Source organism: Fusarium odoratissimum (genome assembly GCF_000260195.1).
Source record: "Fusarium odoratissimum NRRL 54006 unplaced genomic scaffold supercont1.4, whole genome shotgun sequence".
In the NCBI taxonomy this organism is placed as follows: Eukaryota; Fungi; Ascomycota; class Sordariomycetes; order Hypocreales; family Nectriaceae; genus Fusarium; species Fusarium odoratissimum.
This window is the reverse complement of record NW_022158690.1, coordinates 1,260,460-1,275,576: the sequence shown is the minus strand read 5'-3', so window position 1 is coordinate 1,275,576 and position 15,117 is coordinate 1,260,460. Positions and strand designations below refer to the sequence as shown.

Sequence of the window (15,117 nt, the reverse complement as noted above, 5' to 3'; positions counted from 1 at the left end):
ACTTATCGAATCTGAGGAAGTCAGGTATTATCTAAAGACTCGACTTTGGTTGGTTTCGCTGCCACTTTCCCCATACTTTCGGAGACAGTCCCTCGGAAATTCTGTTGCCAGATAGCAGACGAAAGTGGCCTTCTGCGTGGGAATACTACCTATTTCATTATATTTCTGTGTTAGGAAACGGGGTTTCCCCTCAACTTGTTAGTATCCATCCGGCGACCTGGCCTTAGAGACTCTGGTCCAGTATTCACCACGGCAGACTATAATTCGCTAGTTTTGGTTCTCGCATCAACTTCCCAGGGACTTATACCAGCCTCTCACTGTTCCTTCTTGCGGGTGGTACGTACAACTGATTCGGCTCGACATTGCCACCCTAACTGCCTGAAGCGAGCAATGGTATGTCTTGCTCATACCGGTCTTGGGTCAAGTCAATCGTATCTATACGATATGATACAGCGATAAAGATCTAGTGGTTTCATGATGCCTTGGATTTTTGTTTCTTTTTCAACTCCCTTTCCCGTGTCGCCAATTTTGAACTACCTAGACTTAGTTCGGTTTTTGTTATTCAATCATGATTTCACACAAGAAAAGCATTCGTACAATACTCATACTGTCGGTGTACTATCCCATATGACGGGACAATTATGTGTAGCTCATATGGGATATCCAGTTGTCAGGAAAGGGTATTGTTGGTTTTTAACATCAACATGATCACTAGCCACCCATTTTCAATTTCTATATCACACACCGAGCTTCATGTGCAGAAGAGATCTAGCTAGAATTGTCTTGGTGAGAATTTACTAGCCAGTATAGGGTGGACTGGTTGTTGTAAGTGCTTCGATGTCGTTTTCTTTGTGTACTTTAGGTATTAGGAAACAAGCAGAAGTGATGCACTGATAGGGTCTATTTATCAGTGCCTTGATCTGTCCCTTCAGAAACTGGTACTATCAGTCGATTCCATAGACGGTCTCATGGTGGACTAATTCACTTGAATATTTGTACCGAGGCAGGCAAGAAACTGAGAGACAGTGTTGTTCGTCTCTATTACTGGTCGTTTTACTATTTTAGGATTGCGACTCTATGTCTATGCAGTCTAGCATAACTTCTAACGCTTCCGCCCTCAACTCCAGAGTCAACGCATCGACTCACGTACAACAATAACCAACAACTCACAAATCGCTAATGCCACATCCACTACTGCTACACCATCCCGAGGGACTCTTATTTTAGGTACGTGCTCTCATCATCGTCATAAACATTAAGCTTTTTGGAGAAGAGACTTGCCAGTCATCTCCTCGGGTTGAGGCAGACCCATGGCAGCAAGCACGGTAGGGGCAACATCACCGAGGACACCCTCGTCGGTCTTCTTGAGGCTCCAGCCCTCCGGGTAGTTGGCCATAAGGAGGGGCACCTTGTTTGTGGTATGGCTAGTCTTGGGCTTGCCGTCAGGGAATTTCATTTCCTCAGCGTTGCCGTGATCGGCTGTGATAAAGAGGACGTAGCCCTCCTTCTTACAGGCCTCGAGAATCTTGCCAATGGCCTTGTCGGTGGCCTCACAGCCGATGACGGCAGCGTCGTAGACACCAGTGTGACCAACCATGTCAGGAGGGGCAAAGTTGTTCATGACAAAGGGGAACTTCTGCTCACCCAGGCGCTTGACGACCTGGTCGGCGACACCATCGGCAGACATCTCGGGTGCAAGATCGTAGGTAGCGACGGACTTGTTGGAGGGGACAAGATCCTGGGACTGATCACGGGTTTCGAGAGGGAAGACCTTCTCAACACCACCATTGAAGAAAAAGGTGACGTGAGCATACTTCTCGGTCTCAGCAATGTGGACCTGCTCAACGTTCTGCTTGCCCAGCCACTCGGCGAGGACGTTACCCATGTGCTGGGGCTTGAAAGCAACCTCAAAGGGGTAGTCACCCTTGTACTGAGTCATGGTGACAAGGGGCTTGATCTTGGGGTACTTGAAGTCGGGAAGAGGAGATCGATCAACATCGCCAAGAAGCTGGGTGATCTGGCGGACACGGTCGGATCGATAGTTGAAGAAGAAGACGGTATCGTCATCTATGCTGCTGTTAGAGGATGTGTATGAAACGTGAATATTTTAAACTGAACTTACCCTTAATGCGGCGCTCATCGCCACCAACAATGATGGGAGTGAGGAACTCATCCCGATCAAAATCACCGCCGCGCTCATATCGAGCCTTGACGGTAGCAACGGGATCCTCAGAGGCCTCACCCTCGCCGAGGACAAGACCCTTAAGGGCAACTTCGAGGCGGTCCCAACGCTTATCACGGTCCATGGCAAAGTATCGGCCAACAACGGTACTGATCTCACCAATGCCAATCTCCTTGGCAGTATCGACAAGCTCCTGCATATAGCCAGCGCCGGACTTGGGGTCGGTGTCACGGCCATCACCGAAGAAGTGGATGAAGACCTTGGGCACGCCATACTCCTTGGCGGCCTTGAGGAGGGCGTAGAGGTGGGTTTGCTTGGCGTGCTGCTGTGGTGTAAGTGACTGCTAATAGAAAGAAGGAACTGTATATGATATGACTTACCACACCACCGTGAGAGACAAGACCGCAGAGGTGTAGTCGGCCGTTTCCAGCAGCAACACTCTGGAAGGTCTTCTTGATAACATCGTTCTGGCCCAGCTGGCCGTTCTTGATAGTTTGGTCGATTCGGACAACATCCTGCCACACAACGCGACCAGCACCAATGTTCAAGTGTCCAACCTCAGAGTTACCCATGAGACCCTCGGGAAGTCCCACCGCCAGCGATGAGGCCTCGAGCTCAGTGTAGCCCTTGGAGTCCTTGTAGAGAGCGTCCATAACGGGGGTCTTGGCGTTGGTGATGGCATCGCCGTCTTTGGGGCTGTCGGCAGAGGGAATGCCCCAACCGTCAATGACGACTATAAGAATGCAAAAACAACATGATTAGCCAGGCCAATTCCAAGTATATGAGGACGAAACACAATGTAACAATCCAATCTGGTCGCGAGACAATTGGCAATTCCTGAGCGACGGAAGTAGTTGTCTTCAAACGTTGCTCAGGATAACGAGCCATTGCAGCGCTGTTGCTATCGCGATCGCGGGGCATGAAAATGGGTTTGTTGGAATTTGGAGGGGGCGGGGCATGACGACGTACTGAGGCAGGCTTTTTGATCAGTCTTGGACATGATGACTACTGTTTGTTGGTTCTTTTTTTTCTTGCACTGAAGCAATGAAAGGAAAGAAGAAGGGGACCAGGGAAAAAGAGAAAGAAATAGACGAGGTATAAAGAAGAGGCTCTAGGAAGATAAGGATAAGACGGAGAGTAACTCGGGCCTGTCTTGAGTAAAAGAAATGATGCGTGATTTGATGGGCCCAGACACGACAGATGATTTTGCAGGGAAACACGTTGTAGTAGTGGGGGTTTATGTCATGTCACTCACCAGCCATGATTTGTATTCACACGGTGCGTTGTGTATGTAAAGACCCATTTTGTACCGTGCAATGATGAGCTCACACTGTCAGTCTCCGGCCTTTTTTCCCTCTCTTTCGGACCGTCAACCCAACAACAAAACGGCCCATCGGCCCAATCGATCTTTTCCATTTGCCCACCACCATCTGTGATAAAACTCGACGCTATTACGGGCCTTTATGCAAGGCTGAAAGAATCCACTTGGCCGATTTCCCCGAGCTGTATGTAATAGAGATACGACGCCGTCAGCATCGCTCACCTTGAACTGCCTGCCAACATCATACTACACCGCATCCACACCTACCTCGCCTGATTCTCTCCCACCATTCTTTCCGAGCGAGCCCTCGAGCGGTCAAAGCAGAATCGAGTCATATCATAAAACGACAGACCATGTCTCCATCATCTGCATCTGCGCCTGCATCCGCATCTGGCCCACACCCATTGGCCCTCCCGCCCACGTTCTCTCCGGATACTCTAGACGCCCTTTCCGAGCTCTCTCTCGTCCTCGCCCGCGTCCGCGCCGGTATTCAGTCGTCGGCTGGAATCACTACCGAGCCTGCACCGGGGACCACCGGTCACAACGCCTCTGGACCTACATTGTCTTTCAAAGATGTCCCTGGAGCCACTGATGGCCTGAAACACAAGCTGCAGCGTGCTCGCGCGCAGGTCCGAGAGCTCCCGGACATGGACCGATCCATCGCTGAACAGAACGATGAGATCCGTGACCTTGAAAATCGCATCGAGAAACAACGAGCATTACTCCAACGACTAAGAGACGAAGCCACTGGAAGGGATCGGAAAGAGGAAGTCAGCGCTGGTGACAAGATGGAGTCATGATACATGTCCAATATTTGTTATGATGAGTCACCTATGATTCTTGGGATTAGACTATTTCTTTTTAGCGAGGTTGTCATCTTGATTTATCAGCAGGGTGTTTGGAGTTTCGCGTTAAATAAAAAGATTTACATTTGCGCGTTGCGTTCTACATAATCTGCGGATATGAAGCCTACGGCTGGGTATGAATGCCATCCTTTAACTATTCATCATGGTCATCACCTCCGTGGAATACCCAGCTTTTTTAAGGACTCCTCCACGCTGACACCAGGTTGGCCAGGGACGACAAATCTCCAAAGGTCATCACTGAGCCTCTCGTTTTCGGACAGAGTGGTCCAATTAGGACTGTGACCAGCCTTGAGCCACTTAAAGTCATCGACCTGATCCCACTGGTTTTCTTCAGGCTCCTCAGCGTCCGTCATCTATGCACCTGTTAGTCTGGCTATTCGAATATTGAAGATTATATCTTACATAGGCCTTGGGCAGCGGTGAAAATCGCATGCCAGAGCAGTCCTCAATAATAGGATGACTGCCACAATGCAAGTAGATGTCAACGTTACTGCACTCATGAATCCGCACTTGCCTGGCCACAACAACTATCGTGCTGTCAGACACTCCTGTGATATGGACTGCGCCGTTGACGCGACCCGCGACGATGAGGCTCTTGGACACGTTCTTAATAGCGAGGCCAGGGAAAGCTGAGCCCGAGGATGTCGGAATAGACATATCGATGATACAATTCTTGAGATCAGTGAGGCTGCCCGAAGAGGTGGCACGGGACGCCGAAGACGGTAGAATAATATGTAGCCCTGAATGATTCGAAATGCTAATATTCTTGGCTGCCGAGAAGCTGGGCTTACGAAGGGAAGATGCGCTGGGTCGAGCCATCTCTTCGTTATAATTTTTGTACGTATCCTTGGACGGTAATTCGCTGAGAGTGTCTTCCTTTCTCACCGAAGGAGGACTGGCGATGGTAGATGCAATGGCCGTGTCATGCTTGGCCCGAGAATGACTTCCAGGGCTAAGTCGAGGGTCGTTCTCAGGAGCGCCCATATCAACGTGGTCGGTCTTACGACGAAACTGAAACTTCGACTTTGGTGTGATTTTGGTGAGTGTCTCGTTCAGTTTGTCCTGGAGAGTCTTAATGGTCTATCGAGCATGTGAAGGTCAGTCGAAGCTGCGAGTCAAAGATGCCAGCTGTGTTACCTCAGAATACTGTTTTCTATCATAAGAAGGTGTGTAGTCGGCAGCATCTGACACTTCGTTTTGTAGCTTGGCGATACTGGCTAGAATGTGATCAATGGCCTCCTGGCGCTCGCCACCGACACTAGCAATGGATGGTAGCTCATCGATCAGGTCTTGGAGTACTACGCAACATGGAGGTTAGGCAGTGGAGAGCATTTGAAGACCTAAACATCCACTCTTACCTGTAACACTCTCCAGGAAATGGTTATAGAAACGTTGCTTAGGATCCATGGTGGCTGATTGAAGAATGACCTGATGGGTGGCAGCCCAAGGGTCGTGTTGATGGGTTGCTGTTTGAACCTGTGTTTCCATTACGAACAGTGTTAATACAAGTTGCTAGTTCGAGTTCCCTTCTATATGCCCTGCTTGGAAGAAATGTGAAAGATGATGTTACAGCAGAAGGTGTCAGAAAGCGGACGAGAACGACTTTATATGGGGGCAGATATGTCAAGGTGAATGGGAACAGTAGTGCAATTGACCTATGACAAAAACAGGCATGAATCAGAGAACTGGGAAGCCGATTTCACGTTCGGATGAGGACGTAGTAAAGGGACTCTGGGCCGAGGATGATCTCTCCAGTCTTGGAGATATATATGCATGACAGTATCAAGAAACCGAGAGAAAGTGTCAATCACTTACCAGGAAGTGAAATAAGCCGCAGCAGGTGATGCCAATATGTGTGCCTCTAGATTCTACTAACCCGGAGTGCTGCACTGCTACCCCTCGTCTCCGTACGACTTTGACAATGCTTCCTCAGCTTTCAGGGTCACGACTTGACGTGTAGTCGAACCAGCAGCTGGTAGTGACGTCAATGCCGCCTGATGGGGCCGACGAGAATGGGAAGACGCTGTTGAACGTGGTGATGAGTGGAGTAGCCTGCCCTGAGCGGTTGGGGGATAGCCTGTTCGAGATGGATGGACGGGTTGAATTGGTGGATGGTTCTGCAGGACAAGTATTCGTTAGTGAGAAATTGGCGGGCGTCACAAGGCATGGAACAGGAAGGACGAGGTGTTAGGTGTGCTGCAAGCGTGGTGTTGTTGCCAAACGATGGCACCACTATAAATCGTTCAATCCTTTAGAGCTGGGGTTGACCATACTTCGTTAATAAAAGTACGGCGGGGAGGGTTCTGGACCCCTTCAATAGGAATGGTGGGTCAATGCCTGTTCTTCAAGTTGAAGAAAGCGATGAAGAATTGGAGAGCACCTGAGAGCATCGTCCACTTGTTAGAGTGGGCCGAACAGGAATTCGAGAAGCCTACGATCAAGACTTTAGAGGGACCCTTGAAGATTCTGACAAGGTCTTGTTAGACACTTTCTATTGGTGTCTCGTAAGTCACATTGGCAACCAACCATCGATAAGCTTGTCGTCATTGCTAGTTTACGCAGACATTTTCGAACACAGTATCCGTATGCCATAACTTATTAACTTCTTCTGGTCTCCGCCAAGGAGAAAACAAGGTTGACGTTTTTAGGGGTCCCGGGGTCATTGAGCTTGTCTTAGTTCAACGCCATGCAACGTGGGGAACAATGGTGGTGTTGAGCATTGGGGAATGTTACATCATTGGGTAACCACTTCTGAGGCGTTAGAATTTGAGCTGAGAGGTCTCTACGGTAATCAGCGAAGTCAATCTATGGAACATTCTGGTGGTTTATTGGATACCTAGGTTTGGCCATTTCGGTTCCAGCCCGACTTGCTCAGGCGGACAGACACAGACATAGACACAAAAGAAAGCAGGTACAGCATGAAAGATACGTCGTATGGACTGTACCTGTACCTACTGAAGTAACCCACGGGTGACTCAGGGCCAAGAGGGCCGTGAATCCGGGGAGGTGGGGTTGGAAGAATGAAAGTTCCAGTTATATTTCATGTGTGTAAGACTAGATATCCGATTTACAATGTGATGAGTGCCTTTGGGATTAGCCTGAGCCTAATCAACACTTGTAATTCATGACGACCATCAAATTACTCGCACAATACGAGTCAGAATAGACGCCCTCAGGGGCTTCTGCTTCATGAAAATGGTGTGATACCAAGACTAGGTCTCGATCGATGCACAATTACCGGATCTGACCGTCTCTCAGTTGATTGTCCTGACTATTCACTTTCACAGCAATTTCTACAGAACCCATTGATACTTGTAGCTGTTGTTCATTACTACTCAAGCAATTCTCATGTCTATCATTCATCTAGCCCGTCCATTATTCGCTGAGGTTCTTCTGCCTGCATTGGACAATGGTGGGATATAAGGCAGCGGCATCCGCTTTGCTGGTTTGGTCTCTGTATTCAACGCTCTCCACATCTCCCAGATGGTTGCCCGACGAGCCGGCAACATGCTGTATTGTAGACTATATAAGTTCTTGCGGTTTATTGGCGGCACGAACTTGCCCGTCAGCAAGCAGAAGAAGACTTTTGGTGACAGGTAGTGCTTCCGGATGCGATTTGCCATCTGGAAGTATTGGTTGAACATGATCCGGAACGTCAGAGGAATCGACTAAGAGTGGTGTCAGCGTGCTAGGTTGCATACGAGCAATCGGAAACTACACACCTTGAGGTAGATGACCGATGTAGGCGGCAATCCGTCAGCATTATTTGCTTTGTCGTGCCTATAGTCGTGACTATCTCGGAGCTCGAATCGTATACCACCTGGAAGTCTCCTTGGATCTTTTATTCTCAACATAAGTGCAAACAAAGGAAAGTGGTTTAGACATGAAAGAAGGGTATCAAAGCCAGCCTTTAAAGAGATAATAGCCATCCTTGCGATGGCAAAGTTGAGATAGAAGACGGCGACTGTGGGCAAGAGGAAGAAGAGTAGCGTAAAGAGGATGGTGCCAACAAGGAGTTGATCTAAATCGTAGTCGCAAGAATCGATACGGTTGCGAAGAACGTTGTGTTTCTTGCCACGGAAAAGATGGAAGAGGGACTGGAGAATGGTGAGCTGCCAATGGTATATCCGTCCGGATGCAAGGTAGAACGAGTAGATGTGAATGGTCAGGGTGGATAGCATATCGGAGAACATGGCAATTGGCATGCTAGCTCCAGCAAAGGAGGAGAACCCTATGAACCACACCATCTGGGGTAATGCTGGTGTTAGAGTCTCGATACAACCTATATTATAAGTCAGAAAAGGTATAGATGTTTGAGAAGCTTCCCAAGACTCACTAGACCAGTAATCAATGACCCAAAGGAACAAATCTCCTAAGAAAGCTGCCAGTTCACCATTGAGCTTGAGACCAGCCGGCCAGCCCATGAGCCATGATATGCTGCTTTGAAGTGCGTCTACCGTGTAGGTCTGGAGTAAGTCCCCGATTTGCTCAGCAACCCAGTCTGCATTCTCAATAATGTATGAACCTAGAGCGATTCCGATGATGACATCGTTGGCAACAAGCCATAAGCTGTTGTAGAAACGGATATAATCTGGATGGCTAGTTGTAACACTGGCCCAGTTGTTTTTCCGTTGCCGCAATGTCATATACTGCATCGGCCAATAGCAAAACTGTTGTAGTCGTATCTCAACTTGTTGTGCTGTAGCCGATATATCTTTCAGAGCCGCATAACCAGGCTTGGCTCGAAATTCAAGCAGCAAGAGCAACATCTCTGCTACAACGCGGTGGCCCATGAGAACAAGGACAAAGGTCTTGCGTATAGTAGGGAAAAGGTAGAGCGTAAACCATGTCCACAACTGAAGGATGACATAATTTCGCATTGTCGATGCTGTCTCAACAACCCTTTCAGACACACTAAGGCTTCGGCGTGGTCTTGACCCCAGCCGTCCTACATTTTTATGCAACGTCTTCTCCAGCTCCCAAGACCAGTTTATCTGATTGATGATTTTGGGCAGGGCCCTATCGCGCGCAGAGGGAACTCGTTTGAAAATGGTGTGCTGCTTGAGCTTCTCAACCAATTTGCGCTTCTCTTCTTTCTTTTGGCGCTCTCGAGTCTCTTGCTCCCCTTCCGACACTGTTGTGTCGCCTAACAAGGAACCATCATGACCAAGCGCTAGTGCAATCGGATTCAGCGAAACGTATTGCATTCCCTGGGGCTGAGGTCGGCCATATAGAATGAGTTGTACGCTGACGGCCTTCGCGCATGTAATTTTTGGTTCCCTTGGATCTGAGTTCGTCGTAGCACAAAACCAAGAAGGGTCTGCGGCGGCTGCATCGATGGCATTCGAGAGGCCAAGGACATGCATTGAGCTATGGCCACACATATCGGTGATCTGGCTAGTCGGGTGAAGTTCGCTGCGGAACAAAGTACCGGCTTTGAGATAGAATTCGGTATTTCGTGCCTGAGAACAGTTAGCATACCCCTGCTATCGTATTGCAATACACCAAACAAACATCGACATCTTCGAGGATGGTTACAACAAACACGTCCAATATGGAATTGCGCCATCCCACCACGACACCAGGGCGATCGGACTTGCGAATGTCCGTCGGCCAGAACACTCTCATCAGCCCATCATGCTCTACCATGACAAGCAACTATGTCAACTAGGACGAGGCTCTTAAAATGAACCACGTCTTCTGAGTTGTTCCCGCGCAGAGACACCAGTTCCTGTTCCTCTTGGATGCTGAACAAATCTTGTTAGCCATTGTCAGCGGCTTCGGATGTTGTAATCGGGCGTACCAGATTCGTTTCTTTTCTGGCTAGTAAGACGGTCGGGGCGCAAATAGAGAGAAAGAGGACGGATAGTGCAGCAAAGGCTTTCGCTGCGCGTGTCTTTGTAGTTATAGGTTAGTCCTGTAGAAGGTTGCGCAAGAAGGAGGGGCATGGGCTCACGACAACACCGTTTTCCCAAGCGAAGATGGCAAGTTCATAGAGACGAGTGACGAGATCCCAACGGGCAGTGATGTAACCAGCGACGAAGATGCCGAGCGTCAGAATAGAGAAGGGGTGCATAGAAGCGCTATTACTCGTGGCAGTACATGCCGTCCTCTGGTGAAAGCTTAGAAGATATAGAGTCTATGCCAAGCTGTCGTAGTGGGTTTGCTGGCGGGACGAAGCGAAGGTTGACCGTAGGTTCGCAAAGCCGATAGTCCTGAATAATGACGAGAATGTTTGGTTATCAACGTCAGAACTAACAAAAGGAAATGGGATGCAGGTTCAAGAGGGCATTGCCAGCCCAATGGAAGAGATCGAGTTGATTGGTTCCCCTTGCACATTGCTCTGTCCCTGAAGAGCAACATGGAATGGACTAACAGTGGGTCACCAGTCAATCAAGATCACGTGTGAGCGGCCTGATTCCGCATCCTTCAAGGCGATGACGATGGTAGGCAAAAACGATAGGAGCATGATATGGAACGGGGAGGAGGAATTGCCAGGCAGCAGGAATTATATGGGAGTTGAGTAGAGAGAGTATATGCATCAGGTATATCTGGGGCTCTTATTCACCTAAGCTCCGAACAATCATATTTTCTTCATCCGGGACGCCGTGCTCTCCAGTACACGATGTATGTTATTCTAAAAGCAATATTAGTAGGTTAGAGGGTATAGGAAGTAGGGAGGTATCATACTTCTCGGCCCAAGGTGCTTTAGATCGTTCTCTTTGTTTTCTTCCCGGGCCTCTTCCACTAATTTATCCACACCTCGATCCTTTAGAGCAACCTGTGGTAATTTGTGAGCAATAAGAAGCCTCAAGCCTTAAATGAAGAGTACCTTGAGACAGTTTTGGTATTCTTTGAACATGCCTGCACATTCCTTGTTGTCCTTTTCCTGGCCTCGAAGGTACTCTGCATATGTTCAGCTAAGTGCCACAGTAGAGGTCGAGATACATACTTTCGCTGTACCATTTTAAGAAACACGTATCATACCGTCTAGAATCCTGTATAAGATGGAGCTCTTATCCATTATGTGAAATGAACTTACTCCTTAACCTCGTTGCACTCTGGAGCTAGTGAAGCTGACATTTTGAACTGATGGTGGTTAATGATGTAAGGTGTTTGAAGCATTAAGAAACCTAGGTAGGTAGAAATACTTAGGGTGCCCCGGAGTTAAACACGGCAAGCTACACCTAAAAGCCACTCCACCAGGTAAAAGGTTAAGTAGCCAAGAGAGAACAGTCTTGATATATCTCCGTTTCAGACACCTTGATATGCCAAGCCACCGTATGAGCATATCAGTACTGAGCCTTTGTTTCCTCGAAAAACGGAGAAACATTGACAATTCTATTGTGTTCATTAATGTAACGATCTCGACTAACAGATGGAGTCTTCAGAAACGCAACAAGCTGCCATTGGTCAAAGCTCTCCCCCGCCAAACAGAAGTCTCCACAATAAACGTCCAGGCTCACTCTGAGCCTGTCGCGTCTGAACGCGACTCAAACCGAACACTCGACTGCTCATCGTGAAATGCTATGAACCATCAAATTACTTTTATTTAAGCAACCTCGGCAAAGAGTCATTTATCGGCTTAAAACGATTCTAGAGTAAACTTAACTATGGCGCCATCAGAAGATGAAATCGAGCGGGGGCTCCTTGATGCCACTTATCAAGTCTATCAAGCTACGCCAGACGAAACCACTGTGAACAAGGTTCGCAAACAAACCGAAGAGAATCTCAGCCTCGATGAAGGATTTCTCTCAAGTGCGGAGTGGAAGCAAAAAAGCAAAAGTCTGATCAAGGAGCGAGTGGTATGTTTGGCTTTTGAACGATGTCTATATCATAAACTTACACAGATTTAGGAGAAACTTATGGATGGATGGGTTCCAGACAGCAATAAAAATGCAGATTCAGATGGAGAAGACAAAACTGGCGTGAAGCGCTCTTCTCCTGATGCTGAATCACCTGAACCAAAGCCCAAGCGCCAGAAGCGCGTCACAATGCCCAAATCAAAACCAAAGTCAAAAAAGGCGAACAAGAAGGAGGAGTCTGATATTGAATCTGACCTTGAATCTAAGCCCAGTGTATCCAGCGAACTGAGCGAACTGAGTGATCTCAGCGAGGAGGTGAAACCCCAGAAGAAGCGAAAGCGAGCGGCGCCAAAGAAAACAGCACCAAAGCACAAGTCTAAAGCCGTTAAACCCGAAGGGGGGGACGAAGAGGACGAAGAGGGTGCGATCAAATCTGAACCTGAAGTGCCAGGGGATAATGACGATGAGGTTGAGAATGGAGAACTCAAAAGTGACAAGGCAACAACTTCAACAAAACCACAGAACCCAGCAGATAGAGAGGAGGGTTCCAAAGGAGGTGAGAACAAGCCAGTTGTCGACGAGGAAGAAGAATATTCCGATGTCATCGATGAGCCAGTAAAGCCCAAACGCAAGAAGAAGGAAAAGAAAGAGGCAGGCAGCAAGCCAGCAAAGGAAACCAAGGTTGCCGCAAAGAAAGTCACTACATCTGACGACCCTAACACCGAGGAAATCAAGCGACTACAGGGTCAGCTTACGAAGTGTGGTGTTAGAAAGCTTTGGCACAACGAGCTGAAGAAATACGGCGATGATGCCAAAGCAAAGATTCGACACCTTAGGAAGATGCTCACTGATATCGGAATGGACGGCCGCTTCTCAGAAGCGAAGGCGCGCGAAATCAAAGAGAGGCGAGAACTTCTGGCCGAGGTTGAATCTGCGCAGGAGATGAGTGCTCTCTGGGGTGTAGAGGGCCGTGGTCGTGCAAGCCGCAGCAAGAGCAAGAGTGCCAAGGTCGTTGAAAGCGGCGATAGTGACGCCGAAGAAAACGACGATGACGAGAATAATGATGACGAAGAGGAAACGTATGCTGCGAGACGCAAGAGAGCAAGGGCGGATTTGGCGTTCCTGGGCGATGATGACAGTGATTCCGATTAAGGCCTATGGGTATTCTATGCTTATGATTCACCTGTCTATGTTGACGGTATGTAATTTAGGAACATCAGGATGCATCACGAGAAACTTTGTACAAAACGGTGTCTGGGAACAGGAGTGATCTGGTTTTTCTTTCCAATTGTCTTACGATAGCTAGGCGTTGAAAAAAACCAGCCTCTATTTAGCTGATGTGCTTTTCATCTTCAGTGATCCAACTCAATCGGCCCACGCCTTGTATACGGTTCTGGCACCGTATGTGTCACCCTTCTTGAGCAGGACCTGGTTCTTCCACTCAGGTACATTGGCAGCGTTAACATAGCGAGCAGGCTCACAGCAGAAACCGGCACGAGCACCACGAGCAGGCAGACCGTTGACGGCAGGCACATTAATGCCGGCGCCGGTGTAGATCTGGAAGGTAGGCTCAGTGCTATAAACCTCGAGGTTCACGCCGGAGCCGGAGTGGTGGGCCTTGACATTGAGGTTGAGGGGCTGGTTGCGGGTGTCCAGGGGCACAGAGGAAGGGTCTGTGTTTAGGACGAAGCAATGGTCGATATTGGGCTCCTGGGGGCCCAGTGTGAAGGTCTTGTTGGCGGTGACACCGGGGAAAGGCTCAATCTTGCCTGTGGGGATGAGATCGCTACCAACAGCCAGGTAGTTGGCTGTAGGCAGGGTGATATCTGTACCGGCAATAGTCTCCTTTCCGCTGGGGTTGAAGTAGGAGTGGTTGGTCATGTTGATGACGGTCTCATCAGCGTCACCAACGAGCTTTGCCTCGTATTCCATGGCGAGAATGATGACTTCCTTGCCATCGACGTTTTGTGTGCCAGTTGTGTAAGTAACAGTGACTTCGACGGTGCCAGGGTATCCCTCGTCACCATCCTCACTGGTAAGTGTAAAGGCAACACTCTCACCACCCTCAAGTCCCTCTACGCCTGGAACTTGGCGAGTTCCAACAGGTTTGGGGCCGTCCCAGACGCGGCTGCTCCAGCCAATCTTACCGCCATGAAGATGGTTCTGTCCATCGTTGGCGGCGAGAGTAACTTCCTTACCATTGAGGCTGTCAATGCGAGCACCCTTAATGCGGTTGGCGACACGACCAACAGTCACGCCGAAATAAGGGGAGTTGTGCTTCTCATAGTCCTCTTGCGTGGGGAAGCCCTGGACGATGTTGACGCCGTTGACGACAAGGGACTGGATAATGGCGCCAAGGGGCAGGAAAGAAATAGGAGCGTCAGCCATGATGGATGGTCTCACTAAAGCCGTTTTGTATGTGCGTGAATACGAGTATCGTTGAGGATGGCTATATGAGGGTTGAGGGTTATTTATATCACACCAACAAACCTAGCATAGAACGGAAAGAACAAGTAAACAACAAAATGGTTATGCACTGAATTGAGATGCGGCCAGGTTTATCTATTTCGTAGTGTCTGCATCCAGCAGCAGACTCCATACAGGGATAAATGGGATAGTTGTAGGACCCATCATGACACTTCAGGCTAAACTGCCAATGGAAATGGGGTCATGAGCCGCGGGGTCTTTTCATGGCAAATATGGAACAACCAGAATCCCACAACATGATGACGGTGGTATTCGGGCCAGCTTGAACGAGTGTGTGGTGACTTGAGTGCGGGGTGCGTCATGGGTGCTCCATTAATATCACGTAGTGACTGGTGCGGTTGTAAGCGATAATTTGGTAGTCCGTTGCTTGCGCAGTACTATCACTGCGTATTTTCATGAGGCTTAAACTGTGCGTATGTACCTAATTGCGTGCATACTAAGAGTATTCACATGTGC

General features: G+C 48.7%; 7 protein-coding genes across 17 annotated transcripts; 2 read left to right on the top strand and 5 right to left on the bottom strand.

Moving 5' to 3' along the window:
• Positions 1–861: 861 nt before the first annotated feature.
• Positions 862–4,320, bottom strand: FOIG_03599 (2,3-bisphosphoglycerate-independent phosphoglycerate mutase). Of its 3 annotated transcripts, none has more exons than XM_031201542.1 (5): positions 3,771–4,320; positions 3,152–3,685; positions 2,563–3,083; positions 2,123–2,504; positions 862–2,067 (listed from the first exon to the last, which is right to left on the bottom strand). In XM_031201542.1, the coding sequence occupies exons 3-5, from the start codon at positions 2,833–2,835 to the stop codon at positions 1,256–1,258; spliced, it is 1,467 nt and encodes a 488-aa protein (XP_031069066.1). In that variant the 5' UTR covers positions 2,836–3,083; positions 3,152–3,685; positions 3,771–4,320; the 3' UTR covers positions 862–1,255. The 3 variants fall into 3 exon arrangements, with proteins under 3 accessions (XP_031069066.1, XP_031069065.1, XP_031069064.1); XM_031201541.1 differs by having other exon boundaries at positions 2,563–2,915; XM_031201540.1 differs by having other exon boundaries at positions 2,563–2,915; positions 3,152–4,320.
• On the top strand, positions 3,530–5,918 carry FOIG_03598 (uncharacterized protein). The gene has a single exon (XM_031201539.1). The coding sequence runs from the start codon at positions 3,857–3,859 to the stop codon at positions 4,301–4,303; it is 447 nt and encodes a 148-aa protein (XP_031069063.1). The 5' UTR covers positions 3,530–3,856; the 3' UTR covers positions 4,304–5,918.
• FOIG_03597 (uncharacterized protein) lies at positions 4,343–6,921 on the bottom strand. 2 transcript variants are annotated; one of them, XM_031201538.1, is made up of 6 exons: positions 6,896–6,921; positions 6,185–6,835; positions 5,728–5,845; positions 5,507–5,667; positions 4,772–5,449; positions 4,343–4,722 (listed from the first exon to the last, which is right to left on the bottom strand). In XM_031201538.1, the coding sequence occupies exons 3-6, from the start codon at positions 5,774–5,776 to the stop codon at positions 4,519–4,521; spliced, it is 1,092 nt and encodes a 363-aa protein (XP_031069062.1). In that variant the 5' UTR covers positions 5,777–5,845; positions 6,185–6,835; positions 6,896–6,921; the 3' UTR covers positions 4,343–4,518. The 2 variants fall into 2 exon arrangements, with proteins under 2 accessions (XP_031069062.1, XP_031069061.1); XM_031201537.1 differs by having other exon boundaries at positions 5,728–6,835.
• A 646-nt stretch (positions 6,922–7,567) lies between these two features.
• FOIG_03596 (phosphatidylinositol glycan, class Q) lies at positions 7,568–10,732 on the bottom strand. 8 transcript variants are annotated; one of them, XM_031201530.1, is made up of 6 exons: positions 10,326–10,716; positions 10,173–10,265; positions 9,884–10,116; positions 8,706–9,831; positions 8,092–8,651; positions 7,568–8,037 (listed from the first exon to the last, which is right to left on the bottom strand). In XM_031201530.1, exons 3-6 carry the CDS (start codon positions 10,016–10,018, stop codon positions 7,729–7,731), a joined length of 2,130 nt encoding a protein of 709 aa, XP_031069054.1. In that variant the 5' UTR covers positions 10,019–10,116; positions 10,173–10,265; positions 10,326–10,716; the 3' UTR covers positions 7,568–7,728. The 8 variants fall into 8 exon arrangements, with proteins under 8 accessions (XP_031069054.1, XP_031069053.1, XP_031069056.1 ...); XM_031201529.1 differs by having other exon boundaries at positions 9,884–10,265; positions 10,326–10,732; XM_031201532.1 differs by having other exon boundaries at positions 8,706–10,116.
• Positions 10,733–10,743: 11 nt separating this feature from the next.
• On the bottom strand, positions 10,744–11,582 carry FOIG_03595 (uncharacterized protein). The gene is made up of 5 exons (XM_031201528.1): positions 11,412–11,582; positions 11,322–11,359; positions 11,202–11,275; positions 11,060–11,150; positions 10,744–11,006 (listed from the first exon to the last, which is right to left on the bottom strand). Exons 1-5 carry the CDS (start codon positions 11,492–11,494, stop codon positions 11,002–11,004), a joined length of 291 nt encoding a protein of 96 aa, XP_031069052.1. The 5' UTR covers positions 11,495–11,582; the 3' UTR covers positions 10,744–11,001.
• A 274-nt stretch (positions 11,583–11,856) lies between these two features.
• On the top strand, positions 11,857–14,792 carry FOIG_03594 (uncharacterized protein). The gene is made up of 2 exons (XM_031201527.1): positions 11,857–12,174; positions 12,226–14,792. The coding sequence occupies exons 1-2, from the start codon at positions 11,983–11,985 to the stop codon at positions 13,324–13,326; spliced, it is 1,293 nt and encodes a 430-aa protein (XP_031069051.1). The 5' UTR covers positions 11,857–11,982; the 3' UTR covers positions 13,327–14,792.
• On the bottom strand, positions 13,333–15,073 carry FOIG_03593 (aldose 1-epimerase). Its single transcript, XM_031201526.1, has one exon. The coding sequence runs from the start codon at positions 14,560–14,562 to the stop codon at positions 13,540–13,542; it is 1,023 nt and encodes a 340-aa protein (XP_031069050.1). The 5' UTR covers positions 14,563–15,073; the 3' UTR covers positions 13,333–13,539.
• Between the last annotated feature and the right edge of the window lie 44 nt (positions 15,074–15,117).

Bases quoted from the DNA above. Each gene is read 5' to 3' on its own strand.
- FOIG_03599 (XM_031201540.1), bottom strand. From the start codon at position 3,182: ATGTCCAAGACTGATCAAAAAGCCTGCCTCA. The intron at 2,505-2,562 runs GTAAGTCATATC...ACACCACAGCAG, and splicing joins TTGTCTCTCACGGTGGTGTG to CACGCCAAGCAAACCCACCT. The intron at 2,068-2,122 runs GTAAGTTCAGTT...ACAGCAGCATAG, and splicing joins CGATGAGCGCCGCATTAAGG to ATGACGATACCGTCTTCTTC.
- FOIG_03598 (XM_031201539.1), top strand. From the start codon at position 3,857: ATGTCTCCATCATCTGCATCTGCGCCTGCATCCGCATCTGGCCCACAC.
- FOIG_03597 (XM_031201537.1), bottom strand. From the start codon at position 5,857: ATGGAAACACAGGTTCAAACAGCAACCCATCAACACGACCCTTGGGCT. The intron at 5,668-5,727 runs GTAAGAGTGGAT...CATGTTGCGTAG, and splicing joins TTTCCTGGAGAGTGTTACAG to TACTCCAAGACCTGATCGAT. The intron at 4,723-4,771 runs GTAAGATATAAT...ACAGGTGCATAG, and splicing joins CACCGCTGCCCAAGGCCTAT to ATGACGGACGCTGAGGAGCC.
- FOIG_03596 (XM_031201529.1), bottom strand. From the start codon at position 10,018: ATGGTAGAGCATGATGGGCTGATGAGAGTGTTCTGGCCGACGGACATT. The intron at 9,832-9,883 runs GTTTGTTTGGTG...AACTGTTCTCAG, and splicing joins CCATCCTCGAAGATGTCGAT to GCACGAAATACCGAATTCTA. The intron at 8,038-8,091 runs GTGTGTAGTTTC...CACCACTCTTAG, and splicing joins CATCGGTCATCTACCTCAAG to TCGATTCCTCTGACGTTCCG.
- FOIG_03595 (XM_031201528.1), bottom strand. From the start codon at position 11,494: ATGCTTCAAACACCTTACATCATTAACCACCATCAGTTCAAAATGTCA. The intron at 11,360-11,411 runs GTAAGTTCATTT...ACAGGATTCTAG, and splicing joins GAGTGCAACGAGGTTAAGGA to ACGGTATGATACGTGTTTCT. The intron at 11,151-11,201 runs GTACTCTTCATT...AAATTACCACAG, and splicing joins AATACCAAAACTGTCTCAAG to GTTGCTCTAAAGGATCGAGG.
- FOIG_03594 (XM_031201527.1), top strand. From the start codon at position 11,983: ATGGCGCCATCAGAAGATGAAATCGAGCGGGGGCTCCTTGATGCCACT. The intron at 12,175-12,225 runs GTATGTTTGGCT...ACACAGATTTAG, and splicing joins GTCTGATCAAGGAGCGAGTG to GAGAAACTTATGGATGGATG.
- FOIG_03593 (XM_031201526.1), bottom strand. From the start codon at position 14,562: ATGGCTGACGCTCCTATTTCTTTCCTGCCCCTTGGCGCCATTATCCAG.